General features: G+C 38.7%; 1 protein-coding gene across 2 annotated transcripts in view; it reads left to right on the plus strand.

Moving 5' to 3' along the window:
- STARD13 (StAR related lipid transfer domain containing 13) overlaps positions 1-22,934 on the plus strand; it is a 300,610-nt gene that overhangs the window by 33,694 nt on the left and 243,982 nt on the right. For both annotated transcript variants that reach the window (XM_062615055.1, XM_062615056.1), the window contains exon 3: positions 13,530-14,436. In XM_062615055.1, the coding sequence (XP_062471039.1) occupies positions 13,684-14,436 (753 nt within the window). In that variant the 5' untranslated portion in view covers positions 13,530-13,683. The remainder of the gene's footprint in view (positions 1-13,529; positions 14,437-22,934) is intronic.

Genomic DNA, 22,934 nt, shown 5'->3' on the forward strand with positions numbered 1-22,934 from the left:
GCACAGCTACTTTCCCACTTATAACACATCCTTTGCTTTGTTTGCTACACGGGGCTCTAGGTTGTCTGAGAAAGCCTGAGAGTAACTCTGCTCTTCACTGCTTTTTTGCATCACCTTGCGAAACAGGGTAACCGAGCCCTATAGCTAATAATGCACAGTGCCTTTGTGGCAGGCATTGCCACATGCTCATACAACTTGTGGTGATGAAAGATGAACAAGACTGATTCCATGTTCTCCCACCACCAAAAGCACAAAAGTAAATTCATTCGCTGCAATTTAAAGAAAGGGAGACATGGCAGCAAAAAGCCTGTCAGCAGTTAAGTGCCCTAGTGTGGTTGGCTGGAGGTGCTGACATTGCTCCTTTCTTGTCACAGCCACTCTTCCTGGCAAGGTGGTTTGCAGTTTATGCCTGGCAGAGATGTACAGGGAAGTCCATATATCATACAGCTGCTTCGCCCTGTCATCACTTTGGCTCGGGGAGCTAAGGCTGCATTAATTACAGTCTCTTACAGTTTTTAAGCTTCTCTCAAGAACAGCGGGGACTAAAACAGGTTTTTAAAACCAGCCAACAAGAGCTGGATATTTTGAAATCAGCATGTTTATCATTGCACAAATGACCCCTTTGGAGAGGCACGCTTTAGAAGTGGCTGATACTTTTCAAGAGGAGAGGCCCATGGCTTTTTGAAGATCAAGTCCTCTTACAAAATGTTGTGATGAAACTATCAGAAACTTTGGCCTTAAGGCCATACAGAGTTGTAGGGTAGGAAGGCACTGAGAGCATTTGTTTGACCATTTGTTTAATCAGAAAGCTAGTGAAACTGTCAAATATACATGTTGACTTCTTTTGCTGCTTTTTAACTAAAAATTGCCAATGTCGTGATTGTTCCTCATTGCTAAAAAAGATTCTGTATCTAGTGTGAGATATACACCGACACTTAAACCTGGTATGAATTACAGTGACTGAGCTTCATACCCATGAACAATTGATTTGCTAACGGTTCCTTAACTCACACAGTCATGGTACAGGCATCCTCAACCATAACAGAAACTCTAAAAGTACATGCAATATGCACAGATAAGCACACTGGCATTTTTAATGAATGAAGATTGAAACTGAATTCCTGGCACTTCTAAAATTCATTGAGGGCAACTAGTTTTCTGGGGGGTTTGTCTCAAGGGGAAAACATGACTAATTTTGCTCTTCTCTTGTATCTGAATCAATGACTTACCTGCAGCTTTCTGAAGGAAAGAAAACCTCTCTGACATTAACACAACACACTTTGTCCTTGTAAAAGAAAAGATGAAAGACACCATCTATCTCAGAGGTTAATATATTTGAATAGAGTTGCAGAGGCCCTTCTGCAGAACCTGGAAATAACCATTCTGCTTCTTTAAAGAGCTCTGTTACAGAGTTTGCATCAATAGTGTGTTTCCATGGGAATCAGATTCATTGAATTTCATGTTCTGTGTGAGCTTCATCCTGTCAGGCAAAGGATATCCCCTTCGAGTAAGATTTCTAATTATGTTTTTATTTATTAAAGATTGGAAAGAAATGGCTTATACAGGAAAGGACAACTAGAAAAAGTTAAATAGATTTCCTGCACTTTGCTTCATATACCTTTTAGTCTGGATATAAAGTGAGAGTTTCGGGTATTTTTTTTCTACTCCAAATTCTTCCTGGAAAAAATACCCAGCTCATTCTTTATTTGAGGACTACCTTTCAGGTGTAGCAGACCCTTTAAAATTTCTAGTACCCTTCACTAATGGATTGCATAGTTTTTCATGGTGAGGTGGTTATTTGCTGCTTCATGCTATTAAGTCATGTGGAAATGCTCAAAGCAGTTTTATTATGCATAGACGAAAGATGTCATGGGTGGAGAAAATCTGAGGCAGGCTCACAGGAGAAATTTATGCTATAAGAAACCACATTTACAGAGGGTCCTGAGAAAAGCTTAAAAAATGGCTTCGAACTTTGCATTCAGTTATTTCAGGTGCTATCTAAAGATGTCTGAGTTAACCATTTGGATACCCCCCAAAAAAAGGGTATTAGAGCTGTATGCCTCAGTTCCACTGCTTTATTATTTGTGAGGCCTAGGCTAGTTGGCTTACAGCTAATTTAGGTATTTTTTAGACTAAATTTATTACACCATTTGGAATTTTTAGTTAGCTTTGCAAAAAGGAGAGCTGTTATTTGATAAAAAGTCTAGAATGACCCCTTCTATGGGGAAGAGATCATCTGATACCATAAAGCTCTTTAATTTATCAAGCATGAGATATTTTACTAAGTAAAAATCTGGAATTTAAGAACTGAAATTGGAGAAGAGATGAATGTAGCTAATTATTAGAAGATCTCAAAAGGGAAGAGAAGAAATAACCGAAAAGCAGAAAAGCAAACAGGGAGTTTGTTCAAAATAGCTATTCAGGCCTCAAATATGCACCCTGGCTTAAGAAACACTTCCTTCTGTACCTAAATAAAACTTCAAACACCTCTAAATCAGCTGTCATGAAGTATTGCTGGGCTTTTGACTTTTCCTGGTGCATCTGATGAAAGAAACCCATAAATCTACCAACCAAAAACAGAAAAATTCAAAAGAACTGTGAGTTTCTGTCAAATTAATTGAATACTTAATAATTTTTTAAACATCACATAGGGAAGCAAGAGATAGAAGGGTTGCAAATACTGAAGTACTCATCTGAGCACTTTATATTTGAACACTTCTTTCTTCTGAAAGCTCTGAAAAATAAAAAGATTAATCAAAAGGACTAAATATCCCCCAACACTTTTTTTTTTATTTTTTTATTAAACAAAAATGCATTGGGTCATCCATCAAAAACATAGAATCACAGAATCATAGAATAGTTAGGGTTGGAAAGGACCTTAAGATCTTCTAGTTCCAACCCGCCTGCCATGGGCAGGGACACCTCAAACTAGACCATGTTGCCCAAGGCTCTATCCAGCCTGGCCTTGAACACTGCCAGGGATGGAGCATTCACAACTTCCCTGGGCAACCCATTCCAGTGCCTCACCAGCCTCAAAGTAAAAAGCTTCTTCCTTATACCCAATCTAAACTTCCCCTGTTCAAGTTTTAACCCATTACACTTTGTCCTATCACTACAGTCCCTAATGAAGAGTCCCTCTCCAGCATCCCTATAGCCCCCTTCAGATACTGGAAGGCTGCTATGAGGTCTCCACTCAGCCTTCTCTTCTCCAGGCTGAACAGCCCCAACTTTTTCAGCCTGTCTTCATACAGGAGGTGCTCCAGCCCCATGATCATCCTCATGGCCCTCTGTTGGTTTTGAGGGAAGAGTTCTTTGACCAAAAGACATTATCAAAACTAATTGAGCACAGTTAACCCTGGACTTATTGCTCATACAGGCAGGGAATCACGGGAGGTTCCTCCAAAATAGTGGTTGCTCCCTCTGAACTGTTTTATCCTCATTGTGGCTGACACAGACCTCCTTTGGTGTCATTTATATCTCATGTACCCAGAAGGTGTTGAGAGGTAGAGTCTGCCCTCTGGCGTGGCCTTTGTAGTAATAGGCATTTATTGTTGGGGGGGTGTCATGGTTTAAGCCCAGCTGGTAACTCAGAACCATGCAGCCGCTTGCTTACTACCTACCTCCGCTCCCGTAGGGATGGGGAGGAGAACTGGAAGAATGTAACTCCCACAGGTTGGGGTAAGAACAGTCCAGTAACTAAGGTATAACACAAACCCACTACTGCTACCACCAATAATAATAATGATAAAAGAAATAACAAGGGAAGAGAATACAATCGCTCACCACCTGCCAACTGATACCCAGCCTGACCTGAGCAGCAATCTAGCCCTTCTGGGTAACTGCCCCCAGTTTATATACTGGGCATGACATGCTGAGGTATGGAATACCTCTTTGGTTAGTTTGGGTCAGGTGTCCTGTCTCTGCTTCCTCCCGGCTTCCCCTCCTTCCTGGCAGAGCATGAGACTCAGAAAGTCCTTGGTCAGAGTAAACATTACTGAGCAACTACTAAAAACATCGGAGTTATCAGTGCTGTTCCCAGGCTGAAAGTCAAAAACACAGCACTGCACCAGCTAATAAGGAGGAGAAAAAATGACTGCTACTGCTGAACCCAGGACATGGGGTCACCATTTCTTTAGCATTCATTACAGACACTGATTAGAGAGGGTAATAAAGACCTCGCTGGGGCCCAAAGCCCATCTCAGACTCATGGGAAAAAAAAATACAAAATAAAGCATGCAGAGTAGTATTTTAAATTGATGTATCCATTTACTGCTGATATTTTCATACAAATTTTTCAGTGATACTAGGTTCAGAAGGTGTAGCAGAGGCTTTTATTTGCTTCAATTCTGGTCTAATAGGTATAAAGACATCAGAGGATTCTGAAATACTGAACTCAGAGGTGTCTGAGAAACCTTTGTACTCATAATAACAAAAGCTAGTGTGAGCTTATACAATTTTAAACTAATTGCCCAGCCAACATGCTCATTATCATATTGATGCAGTTCATAAATCAAAGCCCTGCCCATTCAAGCTGTTTACTAGTCTTGCATTAAGCAGCATATTTCAACTGAGAAAAGTAGCATATTGCCAAAACACTGCAGAAACTTTAAAAGACTGATTGGATTACAAACCTGGGGAGCTGAATTGCTACAAAGTGATTTGAGTTGGTTGATGAGAAAATGAACATGGGCCGGCAGTGTGCGCTCACAGCCCAGAAAGCCAAAGCGTATCCTGGGCTGCATCAAAAGGAGCGTGACCAGCAGGTCGAAGGAGGTGATCCTGCCCCTCTACTCTGCTCTTGTGAGACCTCACCTGGAGTATTGTGTGCAGTTCTGGTGTCCTCAACATAAAAAGGACATGGAACTGTTGGAACAAGTCAAGAGAAGGGCCACGAGGATGATCAGGGGACTGGAGCCCTTCATACTTCCCGTATGAAGACAGGCTGAGAAAGTTGGGGCTGTTCAGCCTGGAGGAGAGAAGGCTGCGTGGAGACCTCATAGCAGCCTTCCAGTATCTGAAGGGGGCCTATAGGGATGCTGGAGAGGGACTCTTCATTAGAGACTGTAGTGATAGGACAAAGTGTAACGGGTTAAAACTTAAACAGGGGAAGTTTAGGTTGGATATAAGAAGGAAATTCTTTCCTATTAGGGTGGTGAGGCAATGGAATGGGTTGCCCAGGGAGGTTGTGAATGCTCCATCCCTGGCAGTGTTCAAGACCAGGTTGGACGAGGCCTTGGGTGATATGATTTACTGTAAGGTGTCCCTGCCCATGGCAGGGGGGTTTGAACTAGATGATCTTAAGGTCCTTTCCAACCCTAACTATTCTATGATTCTGTGATTCTAATACATGTGGCACTAACGTGCTTGTTCTTGGTTGTGTTCTGACTTAGCCTTGAAACTTCCCATAATAATGTACTGCAGGACAGATACAGGTCCTTACACAGCAGACAGCTGCTAGCAATTTTGATCAATTTGGCTTCCTACAGGAGCTTCCTTGCTTAGCCAGGAGACTCGTAAGTACTTTTTTTTTTAAGCAATACTGTACTTGTGCCAGCTGAATTTATGTGCATGCATTATGAACGTAGGCTTTTTATTTAGGCAAAGAAATGTTGAGGCTTTTACCTAAGAATTCTAAATTAGTCACAATTAGGTACCTGAAGCTAAATTCTTTGAAAAGCCTACCAGGTAAAACGGGGGTACAATTCATTTTCCTAAGCAAGTGCCTACCTGCAGGTGCCTAGCAGTGCTCTTTGAGATACCCTGCTGTCCTATGGCATCCATGCAGTAGATATGTCAAAGGAGTTTGAGGAGATTCACACCTCTCTGGGTTGGCAGCTGAAGGCCAAGTGGGAAGGTCTAGGATCACTCAAAGGGCACTAGAAGCCTATGCTTAAGCAACTGGGCTTTCACCCCTGCCTGCGGTGGGCATGGCTACAGGTTGCAAGGACACAGAGAGCTGAAGCAAGAGTTAAGGCACCAAAACAACTTTGAAGAGCACGATCATGACTAGAAATTTAATTTACTGGTGTAAGGGAACCTTGAAGCGAATGCAGGGCACTAAAGAGTTACTGAATGTTGTTGGAGCTGTTGGGAGAAATTTAATAGGTTCTGGGAAAATCAAGGGCTTGTGGAGGTGGTGGTTTGGTTAAGATCAATGTTTTATCCCTGCTTAAGAGAACCCAGCTCAGGGGAACAAGGGCAGACATTTCTGATAAAATACAACTCTTCTCTGTAAGTAGAATAAGTAAGCAGAGTTCATCCTATTAAAACAGGTGCTCGTCTTTGGTCTTAATGTGTGTTGAAGCCTCTGTCTCATGTTCTTTATGCAAGTTCAATCATGAAAATTAGTAAATCAAACAATTTTTATGGATGGAACATGATACGTAATTAAGACCTGGCTTTAGAGATAAAAAAACATTGATTTCTCTTTACATCTCTTCTACTGGGTGTGTGGTCACAGTAGATGCCGAGCGTCGAATTTCTTTCATGCAGATGGTGGATAATAATGATTATAAGTGAAATTAATATGAACTGGTACCTTCTCATGAAGATATCCAAGACAGTGATATGTTTTCCTTCTTCAAAGAGGACAGTAACTGTAAAGAACTTAATTTCTTCCATTTTAAGGAATTACAAACCATACAATAAACACAGACCATACCAGCTTGCGCCCCTGTGAAGTGCCGAAGTAACTGCTTTTGTCCAGTGTCTTTGGCTGCTGGTGGGAGTCACAGGCTCAGCAGAGATTTCTCAGAGGGATGCATGCAATTTTAGAAGTCACTTGCAGGCTATTGTGAGGGAAAATTTTGTGCTGATATGCAACTTTCAGTAGACAAAAGCTAAACAGCAAAACCAAAACCAAGCTGTTTGCTATTAACCTACCTTGTAGAAGTGAGAAGGGGTTGTTATGTCTCATATCCTCCTTCATGAGCTTAAAACAAACAAAAAAAAAAGGTAAAGAAGTCAATATGAGCCTTAAGCCATCCATATTAATATAGATGTCCTCCAATAAGAAAACTGGTTCTTCCAGCCTCTTTCCTCTTGTGCAAAATGAAGATTAATTTCCAGCCAGTTCACTGAGCATCCCATGAACATGTGTAACAGAATTCACTTTACAGACTGAAGAAACAGTGGTAGTATTTAAACTGGAGGGTGAAGCAGCTCATACCTGTGTGTCTTTGCCTGCAGAAAGGCTGTTTCCTGATGCCGATTTGGACTGGATGCTTAGATGAATAGATGGGATCTTACCAATGCCAAGATCCTCAACCTAAAGTGAGAGACAGATTTTTTTTTTTCCCTGTGGTTTATCCAGTGTTATATTAAAAATACTTATTAGTATAATAAATACTTATTAATAATAAATACTTATTAGGCCCATTTAGGGGCCTGAGTTTATGAACAGTCTGTGTATGACTGGCTGCTCTTCCTGTTTCATGCTGATTGCACAGTTCATATAAACACAAAGCCAAAGTATTATAGGGCAATATATTAAAAAATTATGGTTTTCATTTAATACTTCAGATTTTAGATGAATGCCTATGCACACACACACACACCCCTTTCACCCCTTCTTTCCTGTGAGTATTAGGATTTTCAGCAACTTCAGGTTTAATTTCTCAAGTAGTTCAGTGCATAATCGTAAATCACTCAAAATTGGCTTGTAAAAGCATGTATTCAAACAACCTCTGGCCAGTATTTCATCATGAGCTTGATGCTGCCTTTCACACGTGCAAGACAAAATACGTGAGGCAGAACAGGGAATATAAAAGCAATGCATTGAATGCAATGCTAAAAGAAGCCTCATAGCAAAAGGAAGCCAGAACTTACTCTTTAAAAGATACTTCATTCATGTTCTCACAGACATGCTGAAAGACATATGCTCTCATTCCCCATTCACACCTGAGTCCTTTTCGGTACCTTGAGTGAATGTAATCAGGTATGCAAGATTTATGAGACTTTCCAAGTGCGAAGAACGATGTCTAGTGCTTCACTTTTTACTGGTGCTCACACCAGTAAAGCTCCTGCTGTTTGATTTTGCTCTGGATCGTAACCACACTATTCATGGACGCACAGAACAGCAGATGATTTGCAAATGATGAAAACAGCAGCATGATTTGCAAAGCCAAGGCCCACTTTATGTAAACTAAACTAGAACTAAACATTGCCTGTGGAACTTACTTAGAAACTAAACATTTCTAAGTTCTTAGAAATGGCAATAGTTGTATTACAGAGGGTATTTTTTATTTGCAATCAACTGTTCTCATATAGTGATAAGGGGACAATGACAGTGTTGTTGAGACCTAAACACAGTTGAGTCAGCGCACTGGCAGGATGCTACCACCTCAGGCGGATTAAATTCAACCTTGGGTTGTGCTAATGGCACGAAATGTGTCAGTGATTCCTCCTGGAGCAGAGTCTTTCATTCCCGTATATTGCCAAGTAGGTCGGTCCAGCTGTAAATAAATTGCCGACATAGCTTCAATTAGATAAGATGGTAGTTGGAAAACAGCACATCTGTAACAAACAGTTGCACCTAAGACAAACAGGAACATAAGCACAGATAAGTTAGCAAAGTGTCTCTTCATCATTGTAGTTTACTGCGTTTGAGAAATTTTACTTTCCTTGGCAATGTAAAATGAGCTTTTGCCATAGTGGAGGTGGGGACAGACATGGCAAAGTCAAAGGATAGGCTTGGGAGTACAGCTGTCGTGGGATAATTAAACATTTCTAAGTTGAGACAATCCTTGCAAAATTGTCATATAAAGTAATTCTCTTAAAACGGATGCCTCAGGATGTGGCCTCATTTGCTGAGTGACTCATTCATAAATATGCCAATTATTTTGCTGACTAAAATGCTGTTTAACTTCAGTGAAGGTATCAGGTACATGAGGTGTAACAGAAATCAGCATCTAAGTGCCACCTCCCTCCTTCATTGAAATGAGTCAGGAGGGACATAGATTTGGCAGCATCTCTCTCAGATATCTGTGCCTGGATATCTCAAGGTGAAAAATGTAATATACTACTACCAGCATGCAGGATAGAAGGGTATTACAGCTTTTTCATTTTTGCTGTTTGTTCTAATCAAAAGCAATATAGAAAAACACTTCCAAAATTAAACTATAACTCAAGAGTCCTCTCACCCCACATTTCCAGTGACAATTCATCCTCTCCTTTCCAGGCTAGATTTGCAAATAACTGATTCATGATCACACTCAGAAACTCAACTCATATGTCCAGTAACCTACACTAAAGCTACAGTTTGCACCACATGCAGAAAGTCTGTCTGCAAGCTATGATCCTATTAATATATATGAAAGGGAAGACTTGTAAAGCTTTGGCAGCAAATGTAGGTCTTGAAGAAACACAGGCAAACAATAATTAGAATTTGCAAGTGACACAGAAAGCTAATTTTGGTATTCCTTTTTACTGGCTTTATACTACATCAAAAGGCATTTCACAGCCTCCCTTTTCAAAACCTGACAGCATCCAAACTCAAGTATGTGCAATGGGAACCTGACTCCAGGTGCTCCAGGTGATAAAGCACAGCACAGTGTTAAGGTCTGGCATAATGTGAAGAATGAGGTCACACTGTATTTTTAGAAGTTCCTGGTGTTCCTGTGAAGCAAGCTCTCGCCCTCTCTTTTTATTTTTTTCCTTCCCTCTCCTTTTTTATTGTCTTTTTCTGTGAATAATTTGGCCACTGCTTGCAGAAGGCTGTTTTTGCCCCAGGGATTCTCACACATACTTCTGTTGACAGAGTTCTGATGCAGCAAGCAAGCTGAAATGCCTTTTTTTAAGGATCTGATCACTTCTTTTTTTTGTTCTGCCCCAACACTTGGAAGATCTTTTGGCTACTAACTGAGTTCCTGTTGTTACGCTTATGGAAATTAACTGAATTGAAAAATGTGGGGTTACCTTGCAAAACAGGTAAAATTATCATCATCAGGGGAAAAAAAATAAATCCTAGCCTTCTAATTTGCTGTTAGTTTGTGTTTCACATTCTTTCGGCTTGTTTGCTTAATGTTTCAGGGGAAGATTCTTTATGTCAACGGGAAATACTAAGCAAAGTCATTGTGAAAGGGAAACAAATGCATTAGAGGCTAAGGGGTAAAAACTCGTTATTTTAAATGAGTGGTGTACTGTTCCAGTCAAGATCAGGACTTGATTTGCTGGCTTACTATGTCAGTTCAAGTTTAAACTGAATTTAAAGTAGGAAAGTTCCACACATTCCCATACTCTCTAATGTCAAAATACATTGTGGGTATGGAAATGCAGTAATTTAAGCAATGTTTGGGAAGTTCATTTAGGTGACTTGCTGTAACCCTATGAAATAAAGCATAATCATATGCCCCAGGAAACGATTCTCCTTGTATTGACTCAAGAAAATAGAAATTAGTCTATGAATATTAAAGTATTTGTAAAATCCTCCTGTTTAATAGTTAAGACTAATATGTGCTTTTTGTGTGATCTTTATGCAAAACTCAGTGAGTTTTAATACAAATTTAGGTTATCTGGCCAAAGGGGAATCAAGCCAACAGGGCATGATATACAAACATTTACCTGTGAGTCCGCACATACACATATTCTTCTGCCAGACTATATGAGAACTTTCCTTCCATAGCATTTCACTAACTGTATCACAACTATATATTAATTTATTGCTGATTTGTAAGGAGCCTTCCTTAATAAATAAAATTGGGGTTGTAAGTTTTAAACTCATATGTAAAAAGCTGAAGTTGCTACACCCAGATATGCAATTCACATTTTAGCTTAAAAAAACTATCTCATGTTGCCTTTTTCTTTGTGCTCTTACTTAAGCTGTTTTGGAGTCAGTTTTGGTTGGACAGTTAGTTAGCTGTGGTAGACCTACATTTCCCTTTATATTTGGAAAAACACGTATATGCCCAAGAGACTTTTATTATTAGATACATTTACCTACACTAGTGCCTACAAGCAGAGTTAATGCTACAGAATATTTAGAATTATGTATGCATATGAAAGTAATTTCCCTATTTATAAAGCCTCGAAGACCTTTTCCAGAAATATTATTACTTTTCAGAACTTGTAAGTGCTATATCCAGAGTGTGGTGAAAATTACATTATTTTGCAGGGCAGTATTACAAACCTTTTACGACATGTAGATTTAGCTCTTGAATATTCAGACCTCTCTGAATTACACATTTTGCTCTGGGTGGGATTTCCAAATCCGCAGCTCTGCCAAAAGTTTTTTAGGAGCTATAAATGTCAATGAGTAACTCTTTATAAAATATGGAATTCGGTATTTTTTTTAAGTGCATGGGGTTTTTTTCCAACCACTACTAGACTGAGTAAAGAGATACGTTCCACAGGATGAATAAGGATAAACTCACACTCTCTCTTCTTACCACTTCCCCTTCAAGACTTCTTGCCATACATGCACAAAACCAGCCTGCTTCTGGCCTCATCACATAAAAATAAAAAGAGTCCAATGGAGTAAGCAAATTTAATAAACAGAAAAACTCTTTCATGCCTTTCATAATTAAACTGAAAAATTACAGCTTTACACCATATCCTGTATAAACCAAAGCTCCTTTGAGAGACAGAACTTACTTAGCAAAATTTTAAAAGAAGTGGGGCACTGGTTTTAGGTGGAAGGAATATCCAGGGACAACAAAAAATACAAATTTTTTCAGGGATGATAATTCGTGTTTTAGAGTCTAAAGCATCATTCTAAAATACTAAAAATAAAAAATATGTCGTTCACTTATCCCATGCTTGTCTACTTGGCTACTGAAAAATTTCTGCTTCTTCTCGAGCATTTTTTGTTGTATTTTGGGTTTGTTACATCAAAGATGTTCCTGTGAACACAGAAGTGTATTTCTACAGATGTCATTACAGCAGAGCCTGCTTGCCAGCATTACCAGAACTAAAGATCGTCCAGGGAACATGCCAAGGATGGGTAATTTCTGCCACACAAGAGAGAGTGATCATAGGAAGGGGTGAGGCTAAAAAAGAGTCTTTGGGGGAGACCCAGAGACCTGAAGATTGCTGCTCCTGCTGGAACTACATATAGGTGAACAATCAGCCACCAGAAGCAATGGCAAGTGAGCACAAACTGTCTTCTCACCTGAGAACACCAGGGGTGTTCGGGACTTCTGAAAATGAAGTCACTTCTGCTAACCCAAGGCTTTGGAGAAAATCTAAAAGCTGGGTGACTGATATAAACTTTTGGCTAGAATTCTCCATAGTTTAGGATAAGGCAGTCACGCTAGGAGGGAGACTCATCCCATGTCAAAATAGGTATCCAAGAGAAGTGAGAGCATTTACCTTCTGGAAGCATTTTTCTATCTCCACTAACTCCAGCAGGAGGCTAGACAGCTTACAATAAGGTCTGAGTATTAGATAGCTAGCAATAGCTGAGAGGAAGTCTACCTGAAGTGTGTACCTGCATGCTCACACCTTTTACAGCTACAGTTCAAATTACAGAGGTAATAAATCCAAATTTTCTGTATGTGTAACATTATTGTTTCTATTAGCTAATATATGTCTGTAACACTAAAATAAAAGCTAACCAGCACTAAAATAGGCTGAGCTGCTGTGCATTGTTCAGTTTACGGCACATGCAGTGAGAGGCACGTCACATGCCAACATCTTACTCTGCTTGCTTCCCACTTTGACAATCAGTGCTCCCTTCTGACATGTCTCCCTCATCACTGTCAGGTTTGTCACATACATCAAAGGCTTGGGCTTCTCTTTTTATTTTTAAAAGCTTCTGTTCTGGTTTGCTGTCTCAGAGATGGAGTACTGAAACAATCATTAAAATAAATGCTACCAACATTCAGTCTGTCACAAGAAGTAAACTGCACGTATGGGTGAATGTAAGCTATTCAGTGATGCAGAATTGGTTCCTGAGCTGTTCCCTTATTTGCATATGTTAGAGGTGCACAGCCTAGATGTAAGCACACAAGTTAAGACTGATGAAACCAGACATGGCCAACTCTGATGTAGTACTGAAGCTGTCTGATATTTTTAGCCTACTCTTTTTGCTTTCCAAATTTATTGGAAATAGACAGATGCTGCACTACATTGGCAATTCACAGAAATCAAGAGTTACAGAAAAGTCTACCTATATTGAAATCTTCTTTCTTTTCTGTCAATTACATTGGTTCCTTGCTCTTCCCTATGACATCTTAGTAGCTTTTGGTGATTTAACAGACAATAAATGTATAGTGAACAGAGGCATGTTTTGGTAATGATATCTAACATCACCTTGAGTGATTCTGAACCATTGTGTCAATAAAGTCAATATTTAAAAACATAAAGTCAATATTTAAAAACCATTTCTGCATTTGCCAGTTCTTTCCTAGTCTCTAAGGTAAACAAGTCAAGGTTCTCATGTTGTAAGTTCATTTAATCTGCATACATCACATGTGTTTGAAGAGAATTGGTAATCAAATCTGAAATGGGAGTTTCATGTTTCAGGGTTCCTTTTGTTGCTGCACTCCAATGCAAGCAGGTTACCACTGATTTTTGTTTTTGTTTTTTTTCAGGAGCAGAGAGGATTTAGATGTTTTGTACAAGAATGCAGGCATTCATGATTGTGTGATCATGGCTTTGAAAAAATAAGAACAGATTTCCTGGCTACACATGCAGAGTTATGTTTCTTAAGAAAATCAAGAATGAAGTCATTCTGATCTCTGATGGATGAAACACATTGGAATGGAAACTAATATCTATGAGGAAGCACAGGGCTCACCTTATCTTACATCTGTCAAATGCCTGGGGACTCCAAAGGAAGCAAAATATGAAGAATACAAAAGAAAGGTAGAAAAACAGTCAAGTCCATCTGAATTTCAGAATGTTTTACTGGAACCTGAGTTTAGTTTGCTGTCTGCGTCATCCTTGTTGGATCTCAGTGAGACATCCTTGCAGTCTGGCGCGGTTGCAGCCTGTGTCTGTGCCACCAATCAGGCTGAGACAAAGCACCTTTGTGAAGAATTACTCTGTTCTTCAGGGCACAAGCCAAGGGAGGATTCTTTACACCTTCCCTTGCACACAGAATGGCCAGTCCTCACAGAAAAAAGATCGGACAAGAAACCAGAAAGGAGCCATGAGATCAGAGTCATAAAACACAAACCAAGTGCTATCACGTTTTCTGATTTTAAATTTTTATCACATGAAGGTAACACTAAACTCCATATATGTGAGGCAGGAGAAGCAGGTGATTTTTCATCTGAAGAGGAGGAAGCAGATGGTAGACATGATGATGCGTTTATGGAACTGCCACTGTATGAGGCATTTTTCAATTGTCTTCATGGAGAGAATGTTTCTCAAAGAAAGCAAGCTAAACATGAACTTACCAAAGTTCCACACATCTGTCATTTAGAAAACTGTGATGATCATTCTGAAAAGGAATTGAAGGACCATGACAAGGAAGAAAAACACATGGAGCTGGAGGTAATACAAGCTACTCTTTTGTTCCAAGTGTTTTAAATAAGTGGTATAACTTAAGGTTAGTTAGAAGAGGAGGAGTTGTGCAAATTGTTATACAGTGGTAATTAATGTGAATTATATAATTAAGGATAAAAACCTCCAGTAAAAGTATACTAGTTTTTTTATTGCATAAATCTATTACTTCAGGTTGGCCACACTTATATTAGACTGAAATTCAAACTTTGGTTTTCTGTTTTCCCTTGCTTTTTAAAATGAGAACATTGGCTCAGCTTCCCATGCTTCTACAAGATCATATGTGATGCCACGTACAGCATATATTCCCCGTGTCTACGGACTGTTCCAAAGGGATAGAGCTCAGGTTTAGTGTAGTGCCACTGTAGCACTGCACTGCCTAACCCACAGCACTGCTTCTGCTAAATACTGTTTCCTCTGTTCTTGTTTCATTAAAATAATATGGAAGACAGGTTACAATCTGGTCTATATATAAGAAGTAAAAAAAACAGGGTTTTTTTTTGTATCTGTGCTGGTACACCTTATGATGCTCTAAAGACCTATGTCCAAAACAAAAACATAATAAGATTTAAGAAAAAAAAAATACACTGTAATAACGATCATCCAACTATAACCTTTCCAGAAAAAAAATGGTTTTGGAAGTGGAGGAACGGCAGCTCTCCAAATGAGTTATCACAAGGCTGGAAAATAAGCAAGGTTTTCCCTCTGCTCCCAGCTGCTGACAAACCAAATGCCTGGAGCTGAACATATTTATCATTGGAGAAGTTCAGCTCTAGTACAAAAATATGAAGTGACTCCAAATAGTGGGCAAAACAAACGCTTAAAATTCCAACATTCCTGACCTTGCAGCAGAAATCAATCTTAAACTGCAAGTCAGGCATACCTTTCCTTCCTCTCTCTTTTCTCCTCCTCCAGCGTTTAAAAGTTATTTTCCATGTAAATCTGCTCTATGCCTTGAAAATCAGGGTGGATCCCATGTCTTTTATCCAGTGTGATTTATTTTTCTCTATTTATAGTTCTCCTTTTATAACAGAGTCGCTTCATTGATTTTTGATTAAATGAAAGAAAGTATTTGGTCTATAATGTCCACAGTAACATCAAAATTGCGGTACACAATACTTAATTACTTCTCCCCTTTAATAGTAATCTATTTCCAATTTGGAGGGACTAATTCTGCCCTTAATTGAGTGGATGTTTTATGCTGTATTTCATACATATCCCAAGTTTACTGCAGAAACACATCAGCCTACAGAGAAGAAAGCCAAATTCTTAAATTACTTTCTCAGCAGCTAACATTATGAAAACAAGGCCCAAAGATGGTTTCAAAAAGTGCACATTTTGATTCAATAGTGACCCTGAGAGATTAGTGTGACACATGGTTTATTAAATAATTGCATTGTCACTCTACCCTAAGCCAAGTCTTGCTTCCTCATTTACTCAGAAACATTCCCATTACTATAAATATATATCAAAATGCATATGCGATGTCCTTTGGATTCCATTTACTGAAGGTCGTTCCCATAGATAAAAGGGAGAGGCCAGGGGCTGTTGTCATTTAGTTTACTTTATGTGTATGCCATAAAATAAACTCAAGGATGCAGCTTGTAGATGCAAAATAATGGATTATAAATTGCCAGACAAGCATGTGAAATTACCTAGTAAATCTCAGTGAATGTGTCAAAACATTTCAAAAACTGTAGAGATGCAATGATGCAGTCCTGTGTTTGATTTTTTTTTCTATGTAAATAAGTATGTATCATTCTAGGAAAGCCTCCAAGAATTTGAAAAAAAAGGATTATCTTGCCTCTCAAATTTTAGCAGCAGTCATGCATTACTATTCAGACTAAGACTCTCCCCATGACTCTGGCTGAAGCAGATGTATGTCATTGTCAAGTTACTTATTTCTATTATTTAGAAAGGGGGCCATGGAAAAATGTATTTCTAGTGGAAAGTAACTGAATAAAGACAGCTTGGTCTAAAAATATTGTCAAAAGCAACCATTACTGCTAAGCCTTAGATGTAAAAATAGTGTAACAAACATTTCCTTGGCCATATAGATACGGGCTATCACACCCTGACTGAGATCCTAGCTAAATCCTTGCTACTAGAGTTCACAATGAAATAGTGATTAGGATCTACCCTTCAGGGGCATTCCTAAGTAAATGTACTAGCTACTGCCTGCAAATCTCCTGTTCTATGTATAGAAAGGAGAAAAGGCTGTCACCTTCTCCAGGCTGGGGAGCACTGGCTGTTGCAAGCAGTCCAAGCAAAGCCAGTGTCGAAATCTCCTCTTAAATAGCTGTTACATGCATTTAAGTGGTAATTGTTGAACTTCTTGTTTCAGTCTAATGTATAAACAGAGACAAATCTGAGTACACTGAACAGTAAACCAGTAGAAGGAAGATGGAAAAAATACATCTTGTATATGCTGCCAACTTTGTCACAAGCAGAAGAAACTGCTGAAAACAATTCATGCAATGGCACCCATTAAAGAAAAACTCTTTTTCCAAAGGCATACAGCATCTGCCTGTTCTAAGTGGTACAAGATAAATCATACTTCTGTTCAATTTATGAATTCAGTGTGGTCCCTGAGTTTCCACCCTTTGACCAGTCCTGTATGTATTTCCTGTGCTTTCTCATCAAGTCTAAATTGGGCAACCTTTTTTTTCCTTGTCAGGAGTCTATAATCTGTGGTACATTTAATGCCCAAACAGAGTTCTTAAATTAAAAATAAGATTTATTTCAACTGGGAAACAAAAGTTTGAAGATTTAAAACTCAGTCTGTATACATGTCTGAAATCTTGTTCACATTTTTCTTTTTGGGATGGAGATCTAGGTAGAATTGTTGTTAAGACATCCCTGGAGGTATTTAAAAAGACATGTTGACGTGCTTAAGGACATGGTTTAGTGATGGACTTGGCAGCATTAATGATTGGACTCAATCATAAGGGTCTCATCCAACTTAAATGATTCTGTTATCCTGATTAATTCTGCCCAGAGGTTTTCAGCTAGTTTTACTTCAAGTCTTCATATTAAACAACATATTCTCTTTATGCATGCAGCCAGCTCAGTATGCAGTGGCAATAAAGTATTTACAATAGCTTCTGAAGAAAATAACATTTTTCTAGATTGCCATTTCTTCTAACTGTACTGAGCAGAACATAGCTGATAACCATATTTAACCAGGAACTACTATGAAACTTTACATCAGCAATCTTAATCCTATGCTTACATAGTCTCAAAACAGTACGCTGCTTCCAGAAGTAGCATTTCAGACACGTCAGAAGTGGAAGATATTTGATAAATACTAGGCAAAAAGAAGTATTATTATACCCTTAACAAGGTTAGTTGTCATGGATCTTCCCTCACCTCAGTGATGGTATAGAAATCATAGAAGGTGCTGCAAAGTGGTAAGCATAGTCTTACCAACATGACAGCAAACTGGAAATTCTCCCTGGGACAAAGTATCTCTTTGGGGAGCCCATATTAGCTATTGTCACAGCCAAAAAGGTTTCTTTCGCTGTTATGATTTAGGGCAATTAAGTGAGTTGTCACAGCTTCCTCTATTGTATTAGAGAGAGGAGGGCAAGCCAGGAAGCCCAGATGCTGGAAAGAAACTGCTTAGAGCTAACCATCAGGACATGGTAGGTGCTCCACAGTCCCTTTGCAGCCTCTTGGTGTCTGTGCCAGGACCACATGCCGGATATCTCTCACCACTAGACTTTCAGGACTCTCCAAATGAGTCCTCTTCTCAGAGCTGCTGCTTGATGGAACACAATCACTGCTTCCTAAAACATATCTGGAAAATCGGGAAAGATTTAAGTGTTGGCCAGTGCTGCATATAGGTGTAACTTCCAGAAGAATCCTACAAAAATAACTGTTTCTTAAAGAAATATGAGTCCTTCCTTAAGGAGAAATCTGTGAAGTGAGCATCCGTCATACCGCTTTCCCCTGCAGTCTGCTATCTCTGCTGTGTAAGCTGGTGAGCTGCGTGTCAGGCTCCAGAGCATCAAATCTTCTAGTCCTTCCTTACATAGGAGCCTGAGAGACCTTTATAGGGCTTGAGTTGTACACATATTTACATCATGCCTTTTTCAACACACTTACGATGATCTAAACCAAACCAGCTTTTTTGGTTTAAAGCTGATGGTCTAATATTTGTGGTGAGTACTACCTTGTTCACTGGGTCAAAGAGTGAGATACCACTCCCTAGGAGTAATGGAGACAAGATGACCCAAAGAGATAATTCAGGTAATTAAGGTAGTATTCACAATGACTATCTTTGTTGGGATTTGGCCTTCAGACTGTAAACTCAAAGACTTTTGGAGGAAGCTGCACAGTCATGGGAGCACCAATACAGCGTCAGGAAGACCCTGTCTCTTGTGTACAGTGCTGGGTAGTGTTAATGGGGTAGCTGTGCCATCGCCTTTCACCATGAGTAAATCTTTGTTTGAAGTAAAACTGGAGTATTCTAAAGCAGATTTGTGAAAGCTCCATTGCTTTTGACATTTAAAGCTCAGGCAGCTGAACTCTGGAAATAGTTACAGAAAACAGCCTTTTACTGGCAGGAAGATGGATGATTTGTCTTTCCAGTTTCTTTTTCCTTGATTAGTCACTTATTTTCATTAATTTCCTTGTTCCATCCTTGTACTACAGCTAGATAAATTTTATCCTTATTATACAACAATTACTAAGTGACAAGTTTAATAATCATTGTATCACCTTAGATCATGGGAGTTCAGATTCAGGCTAGAATAATTTGCTGAGATGTAATACAGAAGTTTCCATAGCATCTGTCCTATATTTTGTCTTCTTATGGCTTGTGTTTTCATTCTTCTTTTCACAAGCACCAGAAATTCACCAAAAGAGCAAGACAAGACAAATAGACAAGGCATGCAGGAAGAGATAAACGCACACAAAAAAATTATTCAGAGCCATATTCTTTGAAGTTATGATTCCTTAAATGATATGTATTCTTCTGTGTGGCTTGTAACTATTTTAATCAAGTAATCATACCCAGTGGGAAAGGAATCAGAATTTTTTAAGTCTTTGACAATGAATTTGCTTTATTCAGATTAGATTGAGTTAATTCAATTTACATGATCAAAACAGAGCAGCACTCAAGCCTACAACTATGATTAGTAACTGGGCCTGCCAAAGTAAGCTTCCTGCCCTTACACTTGAATAGCTTAAACTCTGCTAAATCCTTGTACCTCTTGTATTCCTGCTCAGTGCCTTGCTTAGCCACTCTGAAGCACTTTTCTGAGAGGTACTTTACTGTTTTCATTAATGAGGCACTGGAACATAGGTGGAATTAAAGCTATCTGAAAATTGCATGCAAGTTTCTTCTTCTCTAATTCAGTTGTACAAGAGCAAAAAACTAGAAAAGAACATATAAGAGTGAAGCACAAATTCCTTCTGCCATTCCTCCCATACTTCAGAAGTTTTTTCTTCTCTTTACCTTATGAAACTGAGACTCTAAAACTAGGGGAGGAGAAGGGTTTCAAATTTGTCATGACTTCTTCATGAGGAGTAATACGGTTGTTATTATTATCTCCTTTTTCTTCATCTTCTGCAGACATGGGATATCTATCCAGGTAGGAGAGCTAAGTGCTGAAATAACAGTATCTATGGAGAACAGAGTAGCAGGTGAGGGGAGGAAAATGGGAAATTACTTGTCTAAGATAGGAGTGATGCACCGAGCTTTGTGAATTATAATTTCTTTTGTGTGTCTGTGAAGTTTGCACTTTCTGTATTAAAATTACACATTCTCTAGAGCTCTAGGTGAAGACAATGTGAGTTGAACTTTGCAGAGGTTCTAGTGTTTATGCTTGTTTTCTGCCTGCTTGGAAAATGAGTTGGAGAACTGATGATTACTTTAGCAATGATGCGTTATTATTAGTCAACACATAACTATAACAGCTTTTAATAATAAAGTCAGATGAATGCTGACATATGGATTTTAATTATTAAGTTAAAAAATACTAATTTTGCAAATTTGAGGGACTAATGATGAACATAGCATTTTTATAGAGTACATTTTTCTCTAATTTGTTGTGTCCTACTTACTAGGAACGGAGTGAGTTATACAAATTCGCTTCTTCAGTGGAAATTAGCTGCATTACTGTGAAATTATAGGAACTTTGGAAAAGAACAGTAAAGTTATAACAGGAACAGTAACTTAAACATATGCTGAAAGATCATACTGAAGAGAATTGGTATATTGGAATAATGTAGGAAAATGGAGATAATATCAAAATGACTGCCCTTTATCCCTTCAGTGTACTTGCATGCTGCTTGCATGGTTTAATAAACATGCATCATTCAGTGTTCATTGGAGAATTAAAAAAATGTATACTCTTCCAGAAAAGATGCACCTTCTTGCCATTAGCAGAAACCTATCTTTCAAACTACAAGATTGTCTTCAGCAGGTATCAATGGCTGCTGGGTTGACAAAGAGAAGTTGAAATATAAGGGGACAAAATCTGTCCTTTTTCAAAAGCAAAGCTGATAAACCTCCATGTGACAAGAGGACTAGCACTCAGAAAATTCAGAGGGCTTTTCTGCAGTTGACCCTTCACGCAGTTTGAAATTATCTGTGGTGCAGAATACCATCACTCTCCAAAAATGTACAGCATACAGTGTATATGGTATATATGACCTATATAGTGAGATTCTGAGAAAGCTAAAATTCTGGACAGACTAATGAAGAAAATCAGATTATTAAAGAGAACTCCCCTTGACTTTCAAACTCCTTCAGAAAATTTACAAAGTACCTTTCAGCTTGCTGCTGAATTAGGTAATATGAAATTACAGAAAGTGAGGTTATTGAGTTGCATTACATTGCACTGCACAGTGTGAAACCCTCGGGCTGTTCATGTTAACATGCAGAACTTTGGTCCTTAAGTAGTTTTCATAACATCATGAAAAATCTTTAGGCTATCAGTTTCCAGAGTGTGACTATTTGCCACTCATGTCTGACAAAGCTTTTATTCTGCCCATCCTAGCTGTAGCTATCCTACTGAGAAGACACTGTGATGCTGCTGAATCATGTTGTACAGCCTCATTTTTGTCCCACATGCATGCGTTAAGAGGCCCCATGAGCAAAATTTTGGAAACTCCTGGTTTAGCCTGCTCATAAGTATTAGTGCATAGTTTATATTTATTTATAAAGCTTCAGGAGAATAAATAGTAAATACAAGTCATGTATTATACTACAGGGGGAGAGTATACATCATATGTAACTTGGGTTATGATTTTTTCATATACTGACTCCTTCATTTGTTATGTATTTGAATAGTTCAGAATCACACGGCCACCTCAGGAAACACCAACATTACTATTGCTTTTGCCAGAAAACATAAAAATAATTTACATTTATGGTTGCATTAAGGCCATGAAAGACGTTTATCAAGATTCTTCTTTACAAATATTTTAAAATATGTGAAACCTGTGCCATGTAAGACCATTCATGTGTTTCATATAGCTCTACAGCAGCAGTGCAGAAGTCAACACAAAATAAACCCTGTCTAAGTCAAGGCTCTGATGAATCAGTCTCTTGTCAGAGCACAGGAACAGGCACCTGTGACAATTACAGACTGGGTTGTAGGTGGGGGGGACCAGAAGAAACATGCAGAAATCTGTTAATCTGCTTATCATTGAAATTAAGATATTCTTTCAAGGTGCGGATGGAGATTCTGGATAAACTGTGTGATGGGCAGTAAACAGAAAAACTTGTGAGACTGGAAACTTGAGCAAAAGATGAGGGGACCAGGCTGGGTTGTATTTTCAAGTTTGTTTGGCTGATAGGTGAGGAATTGGTATGCTTTTCAAGTCCAGCAACTAAACTGCACTATAGCAAAGAACCACAAAAAACAAACAAAACCTCCCAAACCATAAACCCCAGAATGTTAGGAATTACCAACCTTGCAAAGTTGCAAAGTATATTTCATAATATGTCAAAGTTCTTGAGCGGGAATAAGAAAAATGAGTTACAAGTTTCCTCATGATTTTTTTAAATTTTGTGGCACTTCCTATAAGACATATGGGTAACTCATGCCCAGTTAATAAAATCAGACTCTACTGATATACCTAGAATCCTTCTGTCCTTCTTTGTGTGAAATTCCAATAAAATCATGTTAGCTTGATACTGTAATGGACATATTTCCTTGGTAGTACTATGAGACCGTAGACTGTCATGATTTTACATACTCAGGGATTATTTTGGTACTGCCACATCACCAGTTATCATATAACCAGAGATCTGCGCTAATGCTGAGCTCCATGCTTGGAACAAATTCAGAAAAAAATAACTTTTTAAAAACGTAGTGAACTTCATGGAAATTTTCGGATCATATATCTGAGATTTCATTTTATGACATCCTTGTGTGGTTATTTGTATAGAAGAGAATGTCATCACCCTCAAGAGTTTTCTTAACAATCACTCCAGCTGTGGAATATTTCAAATTCTAATAAAAATGGAAATAGAC

This window comes from Pezoporus occidentalis, unplaced genomic scaffold (assembly GCF_034315485.1).
Source record: "Pezoporus occidentalis ecotype Australia unplaced genomic scaffold, CSIRO_AGI_Poc_V1 ctg18, whole genome shotgun sequence".
NCBI lineage: Eukaryota > Metazoa > Chordata > Aves > Psittaciformes > Psittacidae > Pezoporus > Pezoporus occidentalis.